Raw genomic sequence first — 19653 nt, 5'->3', positions numbered from 1 at the left:
TATCTTCCAAATGATTTCCTTTTGCGTGTTATTTTGTAGACGACGATAAGAAATAAATGTCAAATATAAAATACTACAAATAAAACGATGAGGCTCGATCTTCTTCACTTCTATCAAACAGACAAAATTTCAAGCTATAAGTCTATTAACTATTACACGTAGCAGCGTTTTATTAATCTATTATTGTTTATTCTCGCGTTGTGAAATTTGTAACTCGTCGAGATCTTTACGGGAAGGGAGATAAACGTTCTGGAAAGGCGTTGATTAGCTTATATAAAAGTATCTTTATTCAATGCGAGATATATAAGGTAATAGTTACGACAGCGGTACAATATACATAACGTTAATTTAATTATCGTAGTGTAAATTTCTCGTAAATCGCATCGGCGAGCGCGACGTTATTGGCAGTTTTGCGATGGCCGGACGCGGTTCTTTTTCTATTTGGCATAAGGCAGTTATATGACTTCTCACGGCAGCCGACGGCGCTTTTTATCGGGCGCGCAGGAAGAGACGAGATGGGGCCGGGAGCGAGTCGTAGACCCTCCTGCACAGGATGGGAACGAATAACAGCGGGACAAGTTCCCAGGAACGACACAAGGGTCCGAGATAAGGATTTTTAGATAAGCAGCAATCCAGGTCTTGATTCAACAGCAGCCACTTCGACAAGCAACTCTCCTTTTATTCTGTTGCAACCTCCGGGGGAGAATACACCGATAAATTGAGAAGTTTTATCAAAGTACCGTACTCAATTGCGTTTATCCAATACTTCAATGGTGCGCGACTTAAAAGGGAGACGTTTATATATACGATTTCTTTTTCAAACAGAGCATAATAGACCGGAAGATATTTGAAGAACGTCCCTTTACGACATTCTCCAGACCTATGTGTTGTCAGCGTGTTATCTCGAGCCCCTTTCCGTGCGGTTCATGAGCGTTCATCCGCGTTTCTATCCGACTTAGAGGGTCTACGAACTAAAGGGCGCCCGGCCGATATAACTTAACTAATGGAAAAAAAGAGTTTTTCTTGTTTCTTTATATACATAGGCTTTCTGCGCCCTTGCACGTCACTGATGCCGTTTGTTCTGGATGTGTGCGCGATTTTTGTTGCGCCTACAAATTGTTGGGAGACTCTGTCGATCGTTCCCACTGTTTGCCGCGCACGCGGCCTCTCCTGCGGTACTGATAGGGTACGCGTTGCCTCTCTCTGTTGGGATATCTTCCCCGGCTGGGCGGTACCCTGGAGGACTCGTAGTCGGGTAGATTACGGGGTGGCGGTGGCGGTGCCGGCGGAGCAACGCCCCAATTATTGGGGGCTCGCTCGTTGTTGGACGTGAAGGGTTTCAGGACCTCGGTGACCCGTCGACGGAGGCATACGGCGCATCGACTCACTCGGGACGTATGATCGGCTTTGAGCGTTTGCTGCAGCGGCTTGCGGAACATGTCTTCGTCGTGAATGGTCGCCAGCCAGTACGATGTCGCCGTGGCGAAGTAGTTGCAAGAGCCGAGGCCGCGGCACTCGATAAACGGCCTAACGCGGAACTCCTCCAAGCAGGAACCGGGCGAGACTAGAGACTGGCCGCCACCGTCCGCGCCTGCATCTCTATGCTGTAATTTTGTAAGGCGTAATTAAATATGTTATACCAGTTATACTTACAGCTGACAATAATTAAAATTATATAATTTTGGTAAGCAGCAATTTGATATTTGTTTGTTGTAAAACTTGCATAGTTATTGTTAATAAGTAAAATATCTAAATAAGGAGGTTGTTTCTAATAATCTAAAGAAAACCAATTAATTTTAATAACGAAACTAAATAAGAATGTGTATTTTTTGCAATTTTAAAAAATATAATAAATCGCATTAAAAATTTTTCCTGATAAAATCTGTTTTTAAAAATGCATGAATTAGCTAATACACATTGAAATGATCTTTAATATTGGCTCAAATTATTTCATTTTTTATTGAAATGTAATTGAATCTGTATCGAGATCAGTATAATGTTTAAGAATCGATCTTACCATGAGGAAACTGTATCCAACCCAGATTTCCTCCCAGCCACCCGGACACTCGGGTATTGCCATGGATTGACTGTGAACAGCTATTACCCTAGTCGGCGCTTCGCACACGGAACATCTCGATATGTATCTACCAACTTCCGGAGCTGGTATTGGTGTCATCATCATCGGCATAGGCTCGGTTGTGCTGAGCCAGTAACTGTAGTCGTTACGATTGGCATAATCGCACACGTTGTTCAGATTGCAGAACAGGAAGGGCATAGTGGAGAACTTCTTAATGCAACTGCCAGCAGCGCCTGTAAATTGTCATTTATTTGCAATATAGTCTATTATAAATTGCATTACACTTTTGTTAGAGATATTATTCAAATTATGTGCATATCTTTGTAATATAAAGTTTTAACAATTGCTTTGAATTGCTTATTTTGCATTAAGATTCTTTCCATTAATATTTACATTAAAATTTTGTTGTATTTTATAAATAACAGTATTTATATAAAAGATGTTATATTATTTTTATTTTAAATATCAATAAGGTGTTAGCAACTTATTGAATTTTTCAATACATCATCTATATAAAAAATATGTTAATATTGTTTACCAAGATCCTGTGCGTAGGGTCGTCCATTACCCATCGTGTGTAACAGCGAAAATCCTTCCCAGATTTTCACGGTATTCCTTGGACAGGTCGGTATCATCTCGGTTTGCGAGTGACGAGCAAAATAGAATCCTCTGTCTCTCGGACCAATTCCATTTGCCGCAGGTATTCCAGGAGCGCCACGGAAACCTACGAGAGAAATTGTTTTCCAATTTAATGCATGGTCAAAATAATTGATGTAAATACGTCGTAACAACGTATCGTTTCAATTTGAGAATGAAAATTATCGTGTTGACATTTAATGTGAAATACGTATGGTTATACCTGGTTGTCCTTGTCGTCCGGTTGTTCCGGGAGGCCCTTGATATCCGGGAGGTCCATCTTTACCATCCGGTCCTTGCGGTCCAGAAATTCCAATCATACCTGTTTCACCCTGTCGTCCCGGTAAGCCGTCCTTGCCAGGCTCACCCATCATTCCCTGCAGTCCAGGGAAACCTGCGTATTCATGCGGTATTATATTTCCATTCAATAAAATATATATGTTTATGTGTGTGTGTGTTTGTGTGTGTATACAGCTTTGGTTTTATTTGTATAAAATGAAATATAACACCTGGTAATCCGGGTACTCCTGTATCACCGGGGAGTCCTCGTCTCGGGAATGGCGGGAAAGGATTCATGCCAGGGTCTCCTTTCGGTCCCTATCACGAGCAAAGTATATTTAAGTATATTCGCTTTATCCTTGTTCCTTAATTTTATGTTTCGATAATGTAAACTCCGTTGTTTTATTATAATAAAATTTAAAAAAAATCTGTAAGGAGATTTTTAATATTAAAAATAAAAGCGTAAGAAGAAGCAAATAAATCAACGGATGTAATACTTAAATTGCCGATACCGTAATTGCCAAGAATTATAATTCGAGAATTTCACCTGTGGTCCTTCAGGACCAGGCAGCCCACGTAGACCAGGTTCACCCGTATCTCCCCTTTCTCCTTTCGGTCCTGGCAATCCGTCAAAGCCAGCCAGACCAGAGTCACCTTTCAGTCCCTTCGGTCCAACTCGACCATCAAATCCGGGCAATCCAGGTTCGCCGGGTTGTCCTTTCCTACTGCCCGCAGATATTCCTGGTTCTCCGCGGTAACCTTTCGGCCCAGGTGCTCCGGGAAAGCCTTGCAATCCTTCCAAACCTGGCATACCCGGTTGGCCGACGAATCCTCGCAGACCTGATCAAAACGTGCAATAATAAATATTAATGTTAATTGTTTTATTTTGTCCTATTATCATTTAATTAATATTAAAAAGAATTTGATTAAATATAATAACGGTTGTTACCTGGTTCTCCAACTATTCCTTTATGACCGCGAAGGCTGTGGCCTATATCGCCAGAGATTCCTTTAGGTCCGTTCGGGCCATATTCACCAGGAGCTCCCTTTTGTCCTGGACGTCCTGGAATACCAGGCCTACCATCGAGACCAGCGCGACCAGGCTCACCAGGTTCAGCGAATTCACCAGGTAATCCTATTCCAAACAAATAAGAATTTAATATTAACTGAGATAAAATGTCAAGTCTTCAGATATTTAGATTAAAACAGAAAGAAGATATTTTTAGATTTTTATTGATAAAATTTATATCATAACATTAATAAAACATATGACAATTTCTTAAATTACGAACTATTATTAAAAAGATTTATCGTATATTCCGACTATTAATTCTAATAAAACTTTATGAAAGAGTGGTATGATAATTTCTAACGTGTCAAATGTAAAGATTAAAAATTGTAAATATTAAAGAAAAATAAGGAACTATGTTGTGTGTGCACACGCAATTTCAATAAGTTCATACCACACTGCAAGAGTTTGCAATTAAACATATCTTATATATATTATTGTATATTTTTATATATACCTGGAGCTCCGCGAGGTCCTTGATCACCCGGCAGACCAGGGAAACCGGGTAATCCTTGGAAACCGACCGGACCCGGATATCCTTTGTCTCCTATTTGACCCTGTAATGCGACGAATAAATAATTTCATCCGAAGTTCAAGAATTGAAATATCCAAATTAGATGTCATTCATTTACCTTACGACCGCCCACGCCGTTATATCCTGGTTCACCTAATTGTCCTTTCATACCGGCAAAACCATCATGGCCACGATTACCGGAATCACCCTTCATCGCGAACGCGTAAGATGGTAAACCAGGTTCGCCTACGTAGCCCTTTGGTCCGGGAGCACCCATAATACCCGGGGTTCCCCTCACACCTGGCTCACCCGGCATTCCTGACGCAAAATGTATTGCAATTATTTGTAATTTGTTAACGAAATTATTGATGCAAAGTTTTATTTCCTTTCATTATAAACTACAAAAGTCTGCAATGTATAATTTTATTAAATATTAAAAGATATAAATCGATGAAATAAATTAAACATCGATTACACATAAAATACAAAGGTATCAAGATGTGCAATTAAATTAAATAAAGACGAATGAATACTGATTATCATATTTACCTGGTCTGCCCATTATGCCCGGATCACCGTCGAGGCCGGGCTTTCCTTTCAAACCGTCAAATCCGGGTGGTCCAATTGGGCCTCTTTCACCTTTCGCACCGTATCTACCGGGTATTCCGGGCGCACCTGATCTCCCCGGGAAACCTTGTTCACCTCGTTCGCCTTTTAATCCATCAGGACCCATGTCACCAATTTCCCCCTATTAAATAAATAAGAAAATTAAAGTATCATATAATACATTATCTTTTATACATCTGAAAAATAAGTATTTTATTCTGAAAGCAATTTCTTGATAAAAATAAGATGCACTTACTTTTGATCCTCCGACACCAGGGTATCCGTCCAATCCGGGTTCACCTTTCTGCCCTGGCAGGCCATTGAAACCGTCAGTGGACAATCCCGGTTCTCCCGGTAAACCGGGCCGTCCGTCGAATCCAGCTAGACCGGGTGGTCCGAGCTCTCCCATAAAACCAGGTTCACCCACGTCACCTTGAGGACCGCTGAAGGAGTTTTCGCCAGGGATCCCCGCTAATCCTTCGAGACCGGCATCACCGGTGATACCTTTGAATCCAGGTGGCCCTGTCACTCCCGGGAAACCGGGGGCTCCCGCGTCTCCGATCTCTCCTTTAGGACCGGATATTCCGTCTATACCGTCGAAACCGGGCCAACCGCGTGGCCCCGGATCGCCACTCTCGCCGACGTCTCCCTTTTCTCCTGGAGCACCCGGTAGTCCTTGCCTACCGTGCATCCCTTGGTATCCTTGAGGTCCCGCGTCGCCGTCGTCACCACGTCGTCCGATAAAACCGATTTCTCCTTTCAAGCCCTTCATTCCGTCAAAGCCGGAAGGACCGTCAGGGCCTTAAAACATATTTGCCATTAATCTTTTTTCTCATTTCTAAAACAGAGATTAAAGATTGATGCTACGGCGCGAAGAACAGCTTATCCGAAACGGCCGAATCATTATGTAAACAGAATAATAAATGTCTAGAGCGATGAATCGGATTAAAAGAATGAAAGTAGATTTAATTTCCGATCCAATTAATTTAATTTCATTTAATCTAATTCATCTCCATAGAATGACTCGTTTTAAAATGTAAACGTTATTAGTTTTCGGTATATACTTACCGCGGCTCCCGACGTCTCCGATTCTTCCGGGCATTCCAGGCTGGCCAGGTATTCCCGGAAATCCGCGATCACCTTGTATACTGTCTCCACGTTGACCTTTGGCTCCCTAAATCCGCCAAATTTATTGCTTTAATATAAATCATTCGTAGATATTTTTATTAAAAATAAGCATTTTTTTCACAGACGTTAACTAACTCAAAGCGATTTTCATAGAAATCCATGAATAAAATTATACTCACTTGAAGTCCAGGCAATCCTTCGTAACCGAACGCTCCTTTAGCTCCTTTGACGCCTTTCAAACCGTCCTCTCCCGGTCGGCCGGGCAATCCTTGTGGACCAGGATCACCGATATCACCCTTTGGGCCGTACCATCCGCGTTCTCCAATTTCGCCATATGTTAAGTTTGAGCCCGGATCTCCTCGTTCGCCTTTGTTGCCGACGCGACCCTGTAATATGTGAATAAGAATTTAATGACTAATATAATAATTAAAATCAATTTTTATTTAATTAAACTGTCAAAATAAAAATTATTCGCATTCATGCAGTTTACTTACCGGGAAACCTACTGGCCCCTGTGATCCAGGTGAGCCTGGTGTGCCTCGAGGTCCCTGGTCTCCTGGCATGCCAGGATATCCTTTCAAACCGATAGCACCTTGAAGCGAAAGTCCTGGAGAACCAGGTTCACCAGGCAATCCTGGTAGACCTTCGTCGCCAGGACGTCCTTGGAAACCTTTGAAACCAAATTCACCTACGAGAATATCGAAATTAGTTAGTCTCATTTTTAAATTTCTTTGCAGTCAAAATACCAAATTTTATGTTTCTGCAAATTATAATATATTTATATATAAGAGTGTTATATATATAATTATATATGATAAAATAAATATAAATTATATATATATATATATATATATATATATATATATATATATAATATGTATAATTATATTATAATTTATATATTTTTCAAAAGAAAAACTGTTTTAGACAATCAATAGCCAACTAAAGAATTCATATAATGTTATCTGATTATCTCATATTTATTCGACCTTTTTATTAAAAGATTTTATTAATATTTATATTCTAAAATTTTTATTAATATTACATTTTAAAGAGATAATTTTTTTTACAGATTTTTATTTAACATACATATATTTAAGAAATTTTTAACTTAACGTACCGGGCTCTCCTCTGACACCTTTGTAACCCTTGTCACCCTGTACATCTGTGATGTATTCCGCGGATGTACCAGGTTCTCCTTTGTTACCCTTATCTCCTTGAATTCCTTTGATTCCCGGTTGTCCCGGATATCCTGGATCTCCGCGCAAGAACTCAATTGGTATCGAGGCGTCCTCACCTTTCTCGCCAGGAATGCCATCCCATCCTGGCGAGCCGTCTCTTCCCGACAATCCCGGAAGACCATGTTCACCCTAAAGATTGAAAAATATTCAGATTAATAGAAGGAATAAAAATCAAATTTTTAAAAATAATAATTAAGCAGTTATAAATGTGGGATTAAAAAATCTTATAATCAACTAAATTATTATATTCTATAAAATGTTTAATAAATTTTATTGTGTAAAAATAATTATGTCTGTAAAAGTAAAAAAAAAGTACCTTGTCTCCTTTTGGTCCCGGTACGCCTGTGTCACCAATGGGCCCCGGTTGTCCTCGTATACCTCTGATTCCCTCAGGCCCAGGCATGCCTTTCTCACCGATATCGCCCGGCGGACTCACGACTTTGTCGCCAGGCGGGAAAAATACTCTTCCCTGTTCTCCTTTGGGTCCTTCAACTCCCGCAATACCGGGTCTTCCGTTATCACCTTCAAGCCCCGCCGGCCCTTGCGGACCTCGCTTTCCTTGTATTCCCTTGAATCCTCGTGGACCGGGTAGACCAGGGAATCCCGAAGCTCCAGGATATCCGTCTAAACCAGACTCACCGCGTTCTCCTTTGTCCCCGGGCAGACCTGTGCAATGATTAAAACAAAACGGGGATACCTTAATTCACTGTTCAAATGTCTCTTTCTAAGAGTATTCTTTATTATAAATTGTAATTAATTTTTACCTGGGGCACATACGCCGCAATCGTCTCCTCGAATACCCTTGGTACCTTTAGAGCCAGCAAAGCCAGGCCAGCCGTCGGGACCAGGAATACCAGGTATTCCGGGTAGACCCCGTTCTCCGTCTGGCCCACGAATTCTTATTCCTTTTCCAGGAAAACCTTTCTCTCCTGTTTAGCAATTATAATTATCTGTTATTAACAAAAACATTTACTATAAAATATTTACGATAAAATTATAACATTAGAATAATAAATAGACTTCACAATAAAATAAATAAATAAAGTTCATTTCGCATATTCTATTCATTCTCATAAATTTTGAATAGAGTTCTTACAATTAGAGTATAAAATATAAATTTATTTGATGACTGTAGAATTTTAATACTTTTTCGATTAAAATCAATTTTTATTTTACCTGGAGGACCAGGATCACCGCGATCGCCAGGTGGGCCCAACAATCCTGGAAAACCTGGTTGACCGTCTGGTCCCGACGGTCCAGTTATTGTTACCCCCGGGAATCCTTTGGCCCCCAGAATTCCGGGTAAACCGGGTAATCCGGAAGATCCTTGAGGTCCCATAGGTCCTGGTAAGCCTGAAATAATTCATAAATCGTTAATTATTATTTATGACATTCCGTATAAGATGATTAATTATTATCGATATAGAAAGCAATATATATAAATGTACCATCATCTCCTTGTTCTCCTTTTATGGATGAGCCCTTCGCTCCCGCCAGACCAGGAGTACCCGGAGGCCCTGGTGGTCCTGGCGGTCCTATAAATCCGACTTTTCCTTGCAGACCCGGTATTCCCGATTCGCCTGGTTCACCAGGTGGGCCTGTAAAAAAAAATTTAAATGTTTTTTTCTAAGCATAAGTAACTTCCAGTGGTTTATTTTTTTAATATTATGTGCATGTAATATCAATATTAATTTTTTATTTGTTAAAGATATAATAGTAATTACCAATTAATATGTACTGACATGGATAATAAATAAATATTCAAATATTTTCGTGAAAGAGAGAATAATATCTATATATTGAATTTATACTGACCAAGATCTCCTTGGATCCCGATATTTCCGGCAATTATCTCATCAAGTTCTGGAATGTATCGTCCAGGTTCTCCCTCAGCTCCCTGTCTACCAGGTGGACCGCGATTTCCCTCTTCTCCTGGCTCTCCCTTTATGGAAACATTAAATAACGCGATACGTCTAATACTGCCACACACTTTATAAATATTAATCGATTCATTAATAATTTGACTCCATTCACCAAAAATATTAAAATGACCGTTGATAATTTTAAATGATAAACAATTAAGAATAAAAAGTCGTGGCGCATAAAATGTGGCAATTGCCAAAATATTTAACGCACAAATTAACAAAAAGATTTCATCTATCAGAAATTATTCAAAGCAGCCATGGGGATGTGTGCCTATCATTTTACTTACATCATCTCCATCCCGACCAGGCAATCCAGCGAATCCTGGAGCTCCTTTCTCTCCCTTCTCACCAGCTGGGCCCGGTGGGCCGTCGACACCTTGTTTACCTCTCGGCCCATCGTCACCTTGTTCACCTTTCACACCTTTGATACCCAAGAAACCTGGACGACCCTAAGTAAGAATTGTGTTCTATTTAAATGCTACAATATATTTAACTAAAATATTTCTATTATATAATTTACGTCACAAGCATAACTTTTGATTTCTAATCAATAATATATTTTTTTGTAACGTAATCTTTTATAGAATTTATATTATTTCGAATGTTATTTATGCTGGCATTTATTGGTATAGCATAATTACTTGCGGACCCCTAGCGCCCAGCTCTCCCTTGCGACCTCGATCACCATAGGTGCCCTTCATGCCTTTTGGTCCCTGCGGTCCTTTGGTGGCCGTCGAGTTTTCCGGCTTCTTATATTCGTCCTTACCCGGTGCTCCAGGCTCTCCCCTGTCTCCCTGCTCGCCAAGTTGACCCTTCACACCGAACACGGTGTCGCCGCGCTCACCTTGCATACCTGGCAAGCCAGGAGAACCTGGCAAACCCTAGGAGAATACAGATATCTTTTTTTCGTTTCACCGCTTAATTGATGTAATTTGTTAATTCGCTTCATTAATGTGTTTCATTAATGTAATTCGTGTTTATCTTACGAATTTGTCTTTAATAAATAAATTCATAGTGTTACTTTATGAAAGCTATATTTTAACATTGTTATTTTTTAACTTTAATGGAATATGTCGAAGTATATTCCAATGTCTTTATATTGTTAAAGAATAGTTCAAATAAACATATATGTTTAAATGTATCAAGTCTTCTCTCCCTCTCGGATTAGTTACCGTACACCGAGATGTTTGAAGCTACCAGTTTCTCGTTTAGCTAATCAAGCCTAAACTCGTCAAAAGACTTGTAATCGAGCGATCATGCACGATACCCTCGAGACACCCGGTATACCTTGATGTAGTTCTGCCTATATGTTGCCGTACGCATTACGCTGAAGTTACATCTAGCGTGGCAGAGCGTAAGTGCATGTATTATGAGTCCATTATAATGCTAATTTAAGTGCACGTCCCGGTCCATCCCTGTTTATTTTTACTCCGAGCGAAATGGAGCTACTAGACGCGGGCTTTGCGAGATTATTTCGATCGAGGCAAAGCATCACATTTCGCTTTTATTAACGTAAAGGTTGATTGGATCTGGGAATTTCTAACTATTATTATTGTACGCGACAAGAAAGAAGAAAGAAAAAAAGAAAGAAAGAATAGACAGAAAGATGAAATGTTGTCCCATGATAAAAATTAGTTTATAATTAGTTCATTTCCTTTCGATTATTACACAGGAATTTCTATCGTTATAAATTGCTTTACTTATATAATTACTTATATAATTACTAATTTAGATTTTATTCTGCGATATAAAATTCATTTTGATTTTATAATTATATTCGGAGCATTTTAACTAATATGCACGATTATATAATGAAGTTTACTTATGTAATTAGACAGAATACAACTCTGGAAAATTTGTTTTATCCCGCGATAAATTCTTATTAAATAAAAAATAGGGAATTATATCGACATATCAAAATTATCGCGAGACAGGTTCGATTTTTGTTTTCGAGAAAGGGTAGAAATTCGTTAGCGCAATTTGTCGAATTAACTGTCGATTCGCCCGCCGTTTATACACGAGAAAAGGTGCCGACTCGAGGTTCGTGCCATCGCCATTAAAAAATTACCCATGCAATTGTGCAGCGCGCACGATTAACGCATTGTCAATGAGGAAACCGGTTTTCGGTAGTCAATTGTGTCTTCCTTAATGGCGCGAGCGACGTAGCCGACTTTTAGCGACGAGGGTCAAGAAGAGAGAGAAAGAGAGAGCCCGGGCTCGTCGGGTTTCTCAGAAGCCGTTGGTCGCCGGGCTAAAATCTTCCCTTCGTCATCTCGTGCGAAGAGACGGCTCTCGCGCTATCAGCGACAGTCGTGTCAGCAGATAGCAGCTGACGACGGACGCGACGCCTCGGATTTCAACGTTTCGTATTTAGCGATTAAGTACGAAGTCCTAGTGCATTTCAATACTTTCTTTCCTTCATTCTTTTCGCGCGTCCGCGTTAGTACCGCCCTCGAGCCGGGGCGATTAAGATTACCTCTGCAAAATCGTAACGAAGAGATAGCTTCTTTGCAAACTGAACGCCGAAGAAAGATAAATTTTTAATGCAAAAACGACACATACACGAAATTGACACATCATATATTAAATCAATTTAAATAATTTTCTCTAAAACAAAAAGATGGATATATGCAGAAGTTTTGCGCGCAGTGCAAAAAAAGGATATATTTCTTTTTTGCACTGCGCGCCTCGATAAAAGATATTAAAGAAGAAAGATAAACTTTTGATGCAAAAACGATATATACAATGAAATTGACACACGTTATACGTAAAATAATTTTTTCTAAAATGAAAGAATCGATATGAATTAATCAACGACGATAGGCACTTTTCCTAAAACTCGAGCAATTTGTCACACATCGAGGAATCTCTTACTTTCGCGATCCTTCGTTAGCGAAGCCATGAATCTCCCGCGAGAGGAGTTTATCGCTCCGTTCGCTAATTAGTTGCGTCAAGTAAATTGCAAGCGAGAAGAAAAGCTTCGCTTCCTGCGCGAAAGTAGCTGATAAGTAGCGGCTGTATCGCTAGTGAGTACACTTGTGCAGGGAAACGTTAAACCTTCGCTTCCAGCAAAAAAAGGGTTTCTTCGTGCCCCTCGGGGGAATACGTGTAACATCGCGCACGTAATTCAACCTTACGGGCGTAACTCGGAATACTGCGGATACAAGTGGCGCAGATAACTTTCGGGCGGCCATCGCGCGTCTACTCTATGCGCTTTAAGAATCTCGTAAAGTTCCATCGTCTAGTTTATACCGAACTGAAATACTTTGCGACATACGTTGCATTACCATATCGTGCCGTATCGCGCGCGGTTGTAGTTTAGGAAAGAAACGGCGACTTATATTCTCCCTAGATTGCAAACTCGCCATTTCCTCTTTTTCTTTTTTTTGAACGAATATGTTTCCGTATTTTTAATTTAATTAATTTTCTTCTTAATTTAAGTTTACTTCTTTACACTAATCTTCAATGGACATTTGCAGCCTTTTAATATAACGTACATTTATTTAAAACTTTTAAATTTATTCTAGTATCTCAGTAATTATTTCTAGATTTCTAAAATAAAATAAAACAAGATAAAGAAGCTTATTAGCGACAAGATAATTAAATTACGATTGACAAATAAATGCGCAATTTTCTACTCTTATTATTCAATTCTCTTTTCTTCTAGCTAATACTCTCCTAGAAACAATTGTCCACTCTGTTGTATGGTCGAAACACAAGAATTACGTACTTCTCTTTCAGAGTGTGAGCATTTATTTCGGTATCGCGCATTTTCACCCAAGGCCTCAACGTGCATTCGCGTTCGCGTTCAGAGGTGACTTTTTAACTCGGCGGCGTAAGAGGATTCCTCGGAGGTGCTTATCGCGCGATATCGCGAGGCGCGCGCGGAATTCTTACGGATTCTTTCCGCTCCTTTTCCTCCTCTTTACCCGGCACCCCGTTGAATATTGCCGGGGAATACTTTTGGACCGGCAAACAATATTTCATGCGAGCAGGTGGCGTTTCGCAAAAAAGAACGAAAGCCGTCCCGAGAATCGGACTCTCGAGCTCGTCTCCTTCCTCCTCCTCCTTCTTCTCTTCCTCCTCCGTATCCGTTCTTCGGAGACCTACCTAAACGCTCGCGCGAGGGTTCACCGGCCCTCGAGAGTCGGCACCGATCGACCGGTGTTACGGTATCTTAAACAACCGTGGGATATACAAGCGTGCTTCTGTTATTACTTACAAAGTCGCCCGTGTCTCCTGGATAACCCATCTCGCCGGTGAGTCCCTGCGGTCCTCGATAACCCTGGAAACGCGATCACGTCTTAGTACAACCATGATACGAGTGGATTTAACAACGGGATTAATCCGCGATGGTATTAAGGAGAAGCAGCATATTTATACCGCACATTTTGCCTTCTAGTATCATATACATGACGTAAAGAGATCAATTTCAGTTTCAATTATATGATGAATTTTTTATCATAAATGTAGATTGAACGTTAACGATCTACTTTAATGGTATATTTTAATTTACAAATCAAATATGTACACAGAAATTTATGAATTTAAATAAATAGAGTACGCGCTAACAATTCAAGATTCAATTACGGCCGACAATAACAAAAAATAATTGCGACGCACGTCGCACGTAAATGTGTAATAACATGTGACGATATAACTGTTAATTTAATTTAATTTAATTTTTAACAGGCACCACAAACAGTGAATTTTCCTCGGCAAACTGTCACATGTGGGAATGAATAATATCGATGTTCAGATATTGAAATTTCTTGGCGGTGTAACATCAGGGTGATTTTAAACGTTATTGAATAACATGTGTATACTTCACGTTGAAATGGTGATGCTTTTACCTCCAGTCCGTCGATACCGGGCTGCCCGCGTTCTCCTTTGACACCGACCGAATTTATACCTCCATCACCAGGCTCTCCCGTAAAACCATAATCGCCTAAGGGTCCTGGTGGACCACGTGGGCCGTAAGTTCCGGGTATACCGGGTGCACCAGCACGACCGTCGGTTCCGTTGCATCCGTCCAGTCCGTCTGGACCCATCACACCGGGTATGCCGGGATTGCCCTAAGGAACGCTCGCTACAGTCCCTCTGAATAATTCTTTTGCACACAGAGGCATAATGAGAGTGAAACACGTTGGACTGAATTCAGCTCAGAAATGCAAGGAGCTTACGATTTCATTCTTTTCCTTTTCATAATACGGAAAGAAGCCAGAAGATACGGTAAGGAGAATTTTTAAATTTAAATTTCATTTACATATGGATGCGGTTGTGCAATAAGGAACCAGCGAGCCATTAGGAGCGCCAAGCGCTCCTATTTTGTCCTAATACTTTACGTGGACGGGAGGCTTTCTAAACATGCATATAAAACACGTGGAATTGCATTTAAGGAGGATTATAGCTCGCGGTCGTTATATTTGAGATAACGTTGGCGCAGAATTTTATTTCTAATGTTTCGCGAAATTTACTCCAGCGGGAAAGTATAAGGTTTTGGAGTCGGTTCCGCATTGCAGAACTGCGTCCATATTATTCTAAATTATTGGATTAGATCAGGAAAATTGCATATTTTAAATAAATAGTTGGATTATTTTATTTTACGTTGTTTAAAATTTATCTCTTGTGTGTGAGATAATATATAATATAATATAAAAATCTAATGTACACACATTATATGATATATGATTATTGAAAAGAAATAAAGAGAAAATAAAGGAGAAACTTTATTTCATTTACTTTGGAAGGCGATAAAATAGTTAATATACATACGGAAAGTCCTGCGACTCCCACAAATCCTTGTATACCATCATCGCCCTAAACAGAAGAAATAGAAAATAATAATTCAATAATAATTCAATTTCTTATAATTTCTAACGATTATGCTGTATGCACATTCTTGGGATATAAAAATTCACGCACGCTTGTAAGAAAATGGGTGAAATTAAAACGCTAATTAGTATACGTACAGAACGTTTTTACAAGTGGATGTAATAAATGCTTTATTTTTACCAAATAAAATCTTAACGATATCTTAAACGATCGAATCTAAATCTGTTAGAGTCAATTGTTAATAAATAATATTGATTTTTTATCGCTTTATTCATCTCTACTACTGATCTATCAACATGTCATACTTAAAATTATGCTAGTGCTAATTAATAATTATTTTCTGTTAAATGTTAAAGTATAAAGTAATTCAAACGTTTTCAATTATCTATTAAATAATCCGATTTATCATACTTTGTAATTAATTAATTTAAGCTTATACATTTCCAAAAGTTCAACAAAATTTCGGCGTAATAAGATGATTTATCATTGATTTACAATTTATTTTACAGCAATAACATGACAATAGAATTTCGCGCGCTGTTTACGCAGTTCTGAACTAAAAATATTAGACTACTCGCCGAGTGCCTTTTGCAATCGATCTCTATTATCTTTGCACTCGATTGTTAATTAATTCGGCCATCGCCGCATTCAAGTACATCTCTTAACGAGCAACATCGTTGCAATTGCAGATATATGATTGCGTCGTATCCTTGATTCGGAGGAAGGCCATCCGAGTTGCGTCGTCGCCGCGACGACGCCGTTGCAATTCGAGGAGCGCGACCGCATTCGCGGTCGGGTGTCGGCATCCTGGAAAGTGCGTACGCAAAACACGTACGCAAGTGCGTGCGTATGCAGAAGCGCGTAAGTAAGTGCATTCGCTGCCGACGACCACCGCACTCAATTCGAGCTGGTTAAAGGGCGGCGGCGCGGCGCGGCGGTGCGACCGCATCTGGACACGTTCCCTAATTAACGATGCGTCAAGACATTTTCTCTTCATCGTTTACCCACACGCACCCGGCGTATATTTCTCATCTCGTAACATCCAACGTAAACATGTTCCACATCAAAGAAATATACGCTTTAACTTTACGCCAAAAATTGCCCACGTTTATTGTTTCTTACAGTTTTGTGTTTCTAATTTTTTGCTCTTAGTTTTGGATTTGTATTTCTTTTGACATATTATATGAATAAAACAAATTAAACGTAACTAGTTATGCGGCAAAAATTGCGCACATTTATTGTTACTTACAGTTAGTTTTGTATTTCTAATTTCTTGATGTTAGTTTTGAATTTGTATTTCTTTTGAAATATTATAAACAGGACAAATATTAAACGTAACTAGTTATGCTTGAGGTAATAACTCAAGATATTAAAGAATATAAATTATCCTGGAAGATAAATGAGTGCGGTAAAACGTATATAAAAATAGATAAGCAAAATAAATGTTAATTTAACTTTGTCAACTTGAACAGTCTTTTGAAAGTGAGAAGTCGACTAAGAAAGCGAAACTTGTATATCCTACGACCGTTAAAAAAGTACTAGGGTATTTCTGTTAATTTCCACGAGAGATATGCTTGTAGCGGACACTAAACAGGTGGATTTTACAGCTTTTTGTTTGGCTTTTATGCGGCGTATTTACGTTGCACATCCCGCGCGAATGTTGCATGCGGTTACGGCCATTACTTGTCCCCTTTGAGTTTCAGCATGTTTATTGCATTCGTCGAGAATGAGTTTAAGAATTTACGCGAATCTCTCTACAAAGCTGCCATTGTATTCGTCGCGAAATGTCCGATGCTTCCGATGAGAACCAGCAAGGAGGAAGCTCGCCAAAGGAAGCACAGTTAGAAAAATTTAATGCTTTATACGAGATAGAAAAAGAATTTACGCGAATCTCGGTCGCTACAAAGATGTCATATTCGTCGAAAATGTGTTCGATGCTTTCGATGAGAATCCGCAAGGAGGAAGCTCGCCAAAGGGAGCACAGTTGGAAAAATTTGATGCTTTATACGAGGTAGAAAAAGTACAATATGAAACTTCAACGTTTGCCAATTTTAGCGTATAATCGTTTTATGATAAAGCAAAACTGTACAACTTTTTCTTAATAAAACTTAATAAAAATAAAACAATATTGGATTTTACTTTGAAAATTATTATACTTCCGTTATGCAAGAGATAGTGCAACAAGAATTTAAGTTAAAACCTAAATTTAAATTTTAATAATTTAAATTAACTTAGCACGTAAATTCTTCTCATTGAAATTATAAAGGGAAAGAATTAAATTCGCGGAAAACGAGAACTCCATTTTCGATGGTAGCTTGCGATTATTACGTTAAAGTATACACGATAGCTTTTGCGTATAATAATTTACGAATATTTATTTAAGCCATCTTATAAAAATGCACGATCATGCGTTGTAATCTGCGTGACATTTTAATGACATAATTTTCTTGTCATTTCTTAGAAGTTTCGCCGGCGCCGACATCTTCCTCTGTTTTGCTTTTTAGAAGCTTATCGTCGGGCGACATTGCTTATCGCTATTAAGCGTGTGGAATATTCTCTCCGCGTATCAGTTATCCAATTTAAATGTCAACAAAATAAGATGCTCATTATAATTGTAGACAATATTACTAGTAAGCGCTACGAAGCCTTATATGCAAGGGGCATAAATTCGTAAATTACATTTATAAGATTTATATAGCGTTACAATAAGATTGAGCTGCAAGTGCATTTACACTGAATATTTCACGGTATTTTTTTTCGGTGAACATTTTAGTCGTGGATTTTTTGATAATTGAAAAATCGTTAACTCTCCATTGCCCTCGTTCACCAAATTAACGTCAGTGCCCTCGTGTTAGCCCTGCGCCGCGCTTGTATAATTGTCACTGTATTAGTGTAATGTTGCCACATAGTTTTCTCAGATCAAGGGCCACTATTTCTAACATCTGTCAAACTCTAACCGACCATTAACTTTTCAGAATCAGTCAATGGAAGTTGGCTATTCTGAAAGTTAACGGTCGACTATATAGAGGTGACAGACGGTGGAAATAGTGGCCTCCAAACACAATCTTGTCTTGTAAGAACAAGAGGATGAAACATCGATCGGTACATCAATCTGAAGCAGTGAAACTTTCATTTAGCAACAGCACGAGTCGCGTCGACTTTAAGTATTTGCTCTTGACAATGAGCGCTGCGCATAGATATATCATACGTTCTACTTTTAGTCTAATCTAAAAATTGTATTAACGAAATTTTGAAAAATAATCATACAAATATAATTTAAAAAATTGTAAATAAAAAGTCAAAAAATTTTAGAGTAAACTTTTATGTCACATCTATGCAATTGAAGAAACAAGATGCGATGTTAGCGCTCGCCTAACACGAGAGCAATGGAGGGTTAAATTCGAAAAACATGCGTTTTAATATATATATTTAATTATTAAAAAAAATATGTATTATTAATTATTTAAAAAGTGAAATAAATAAATGTGTGTAGAATGCATTTTATTCGATCAAAAAATTAAGATATATTGTATTATCATGACAAATAGAGCTGTAAATGGAGATTAAAAATGTATAGCGATGATGTTATGCTACAACGCAGTACGAAATTTTATACTCTGGTCACAGACGCCAATGCGGTTATCATGCATAAACGTCTACGCATAAATGCGTATTATACGCGTAACTTGCGTTCAAAACGGGTGTCGTTATCGGTTGACCTCTTGCGTAAGATGTAAGAAATGTGTCCGATTATCAACGTTATAACAGCCGAGTGAGGATTGGCAATTAAAAAGTTGTGCAGCTTTTTTACGATGTCAAGTGCCATATTATAAAACTAATGATGTTTTGCACATCATAAAAACATGACAATATAATAGAAGTAATAATAAAATGTATTTAAACTGTGGCCATTAATATTTTCTCACGTCGTTTTGTAAAAATAAACGAGTTACGGATTACGTAATACGTTATTAGCTCGAGTGAAAAATTGGGACGTGCACGGGGAAAATCTCGTTCTCTGTCGTACAGTGAAAAACTTCATGAAAAAGTCCACTCTTAATAATATCTTCATAAGTCAATATCACGGCGTCGAGGAACAAGCATTTTTCTTGGCGGTGGATGGGAGCATGCCATTTATGGGCATGCCTGATACAAAATTGACACAGGATGCCTTTTAAAGGCTGGTATTGATTGGATAGCTGCTGCCTGGTGTGAACGAAAAGGGAAACCCGCTATGACACGGTCGAATCAGACATGTATCTGTAAATGGGATGCAAGATGCTGACGTTTTCTCTCTCTCTCTCTCTCTCTCTCTCTCTCTCTCTCTCTCTCTCTCTCTCTCT

General features: G+C 39.0%; 1 protein-coding gene across 1 annotated transcript in view; it reads right to left on the bottom strand.

Annotated features, from left to right (window-relative positions):
- Window positions 1-264: 264 nt before the first annotated feature.
- LOC112465751 (collagen alpha-5(IV) chain) overlaps window positions 265-19653 on the bottom strand; it is a 54076-nt gene continuing 34687 nt past the window's right edge. The window contains exons 3-27 of the mRNA XM_025033473.1: window positions 15251-15295; window positions 14329-14550; window positions 13698-13760; window positions 10117-10356; window positions 9763-9924; window positions 9366-9492; window positions 8999-9148; window positions 8727-8903; window positions 8315-8479; window positions 7867-8216; window positions 7430-7679; window positions 6804-6997; window positions 6489-6695; window positions 6250-6355; window positions 5438-5982; window positions 5125-5323; window positions 4694-4893; window positions 4519-4618; window positions 3942-4127; window positions 3540-3832; window positions 3223-3310; window positions 2937-3107; window positions 2616-2801; window positions 2018-2310; window positions 265-1604 (exon numbers count right to left, since the gene is read on the bottom strand). Coding sequence (XP_024889241.1) covers window positions 1110-1604; window positions 2018-2310; window positions 2616-2801; window positions 2937-3107; window positions 3223-3310; window positions 3540-3832; window positions 3942-4127; window positions 4519-4618; window positions 4694-4893; window positions 5125-5323; window positions 5438-5982; window positions 6250-6355; window positions 6489-6695; window positions 6804-6997; window positions 7430-7679; window positions 7867-8216; window positions 8315-8479; window positions 8727-8903; window positions 8999-9148; window positions 9366-9492; window positions 9763-9924; window positions 10117-10356; window positions 13698-13760; window positions 14329-14550; window positions 15251-15295 — 5214 coding nt within the window. The 3' untranslated portion in view covers window positions 265-1109. The remainder of the gene's footprint in view (window positions 1605-2017; window positions 2311-2615; window positions 2802-2936; window positions 3108-3222; window positions 3311-3539; window positions 3833-3941; window positions 4128-4518; window positions 4619-4693; window positions 4894-5124; window positions 5324-5437; window positions 5983-6249; window positions 6356-6488; window positions 6696-6803; window positions 6998-7429; window positions 7680-7866; window positions 8217-8314; window positions 8480-8726; window positions 8904-8998; window positions 9149-9365; window positions 9493-9762; window positions 9925-10116; window positions 10357-13697; window positions 13761-14328; window positions 14551-15250; window positions 15296-19653) is intronic.

This window comes from Temnothorax curvispinosus, unplaced genomic scaffold (assembly GCF_003070985.1).
Source record: "Temnothorax curvispinosus isolate PA1 unplaced genomic scaffold, ASM307098v1 QBEX01015484.1, whole genome shotgun sequence".
Lineage (NCBI taxonomy): Eukaryota > Metazoa > Arthropoda > Insecta > Hymenoptera > Formicidae > Temnothorax > Temnothorax curvispinosus.
This window is presented reverse-complemented; position numbering and strand designations above follow the sequence as displayed.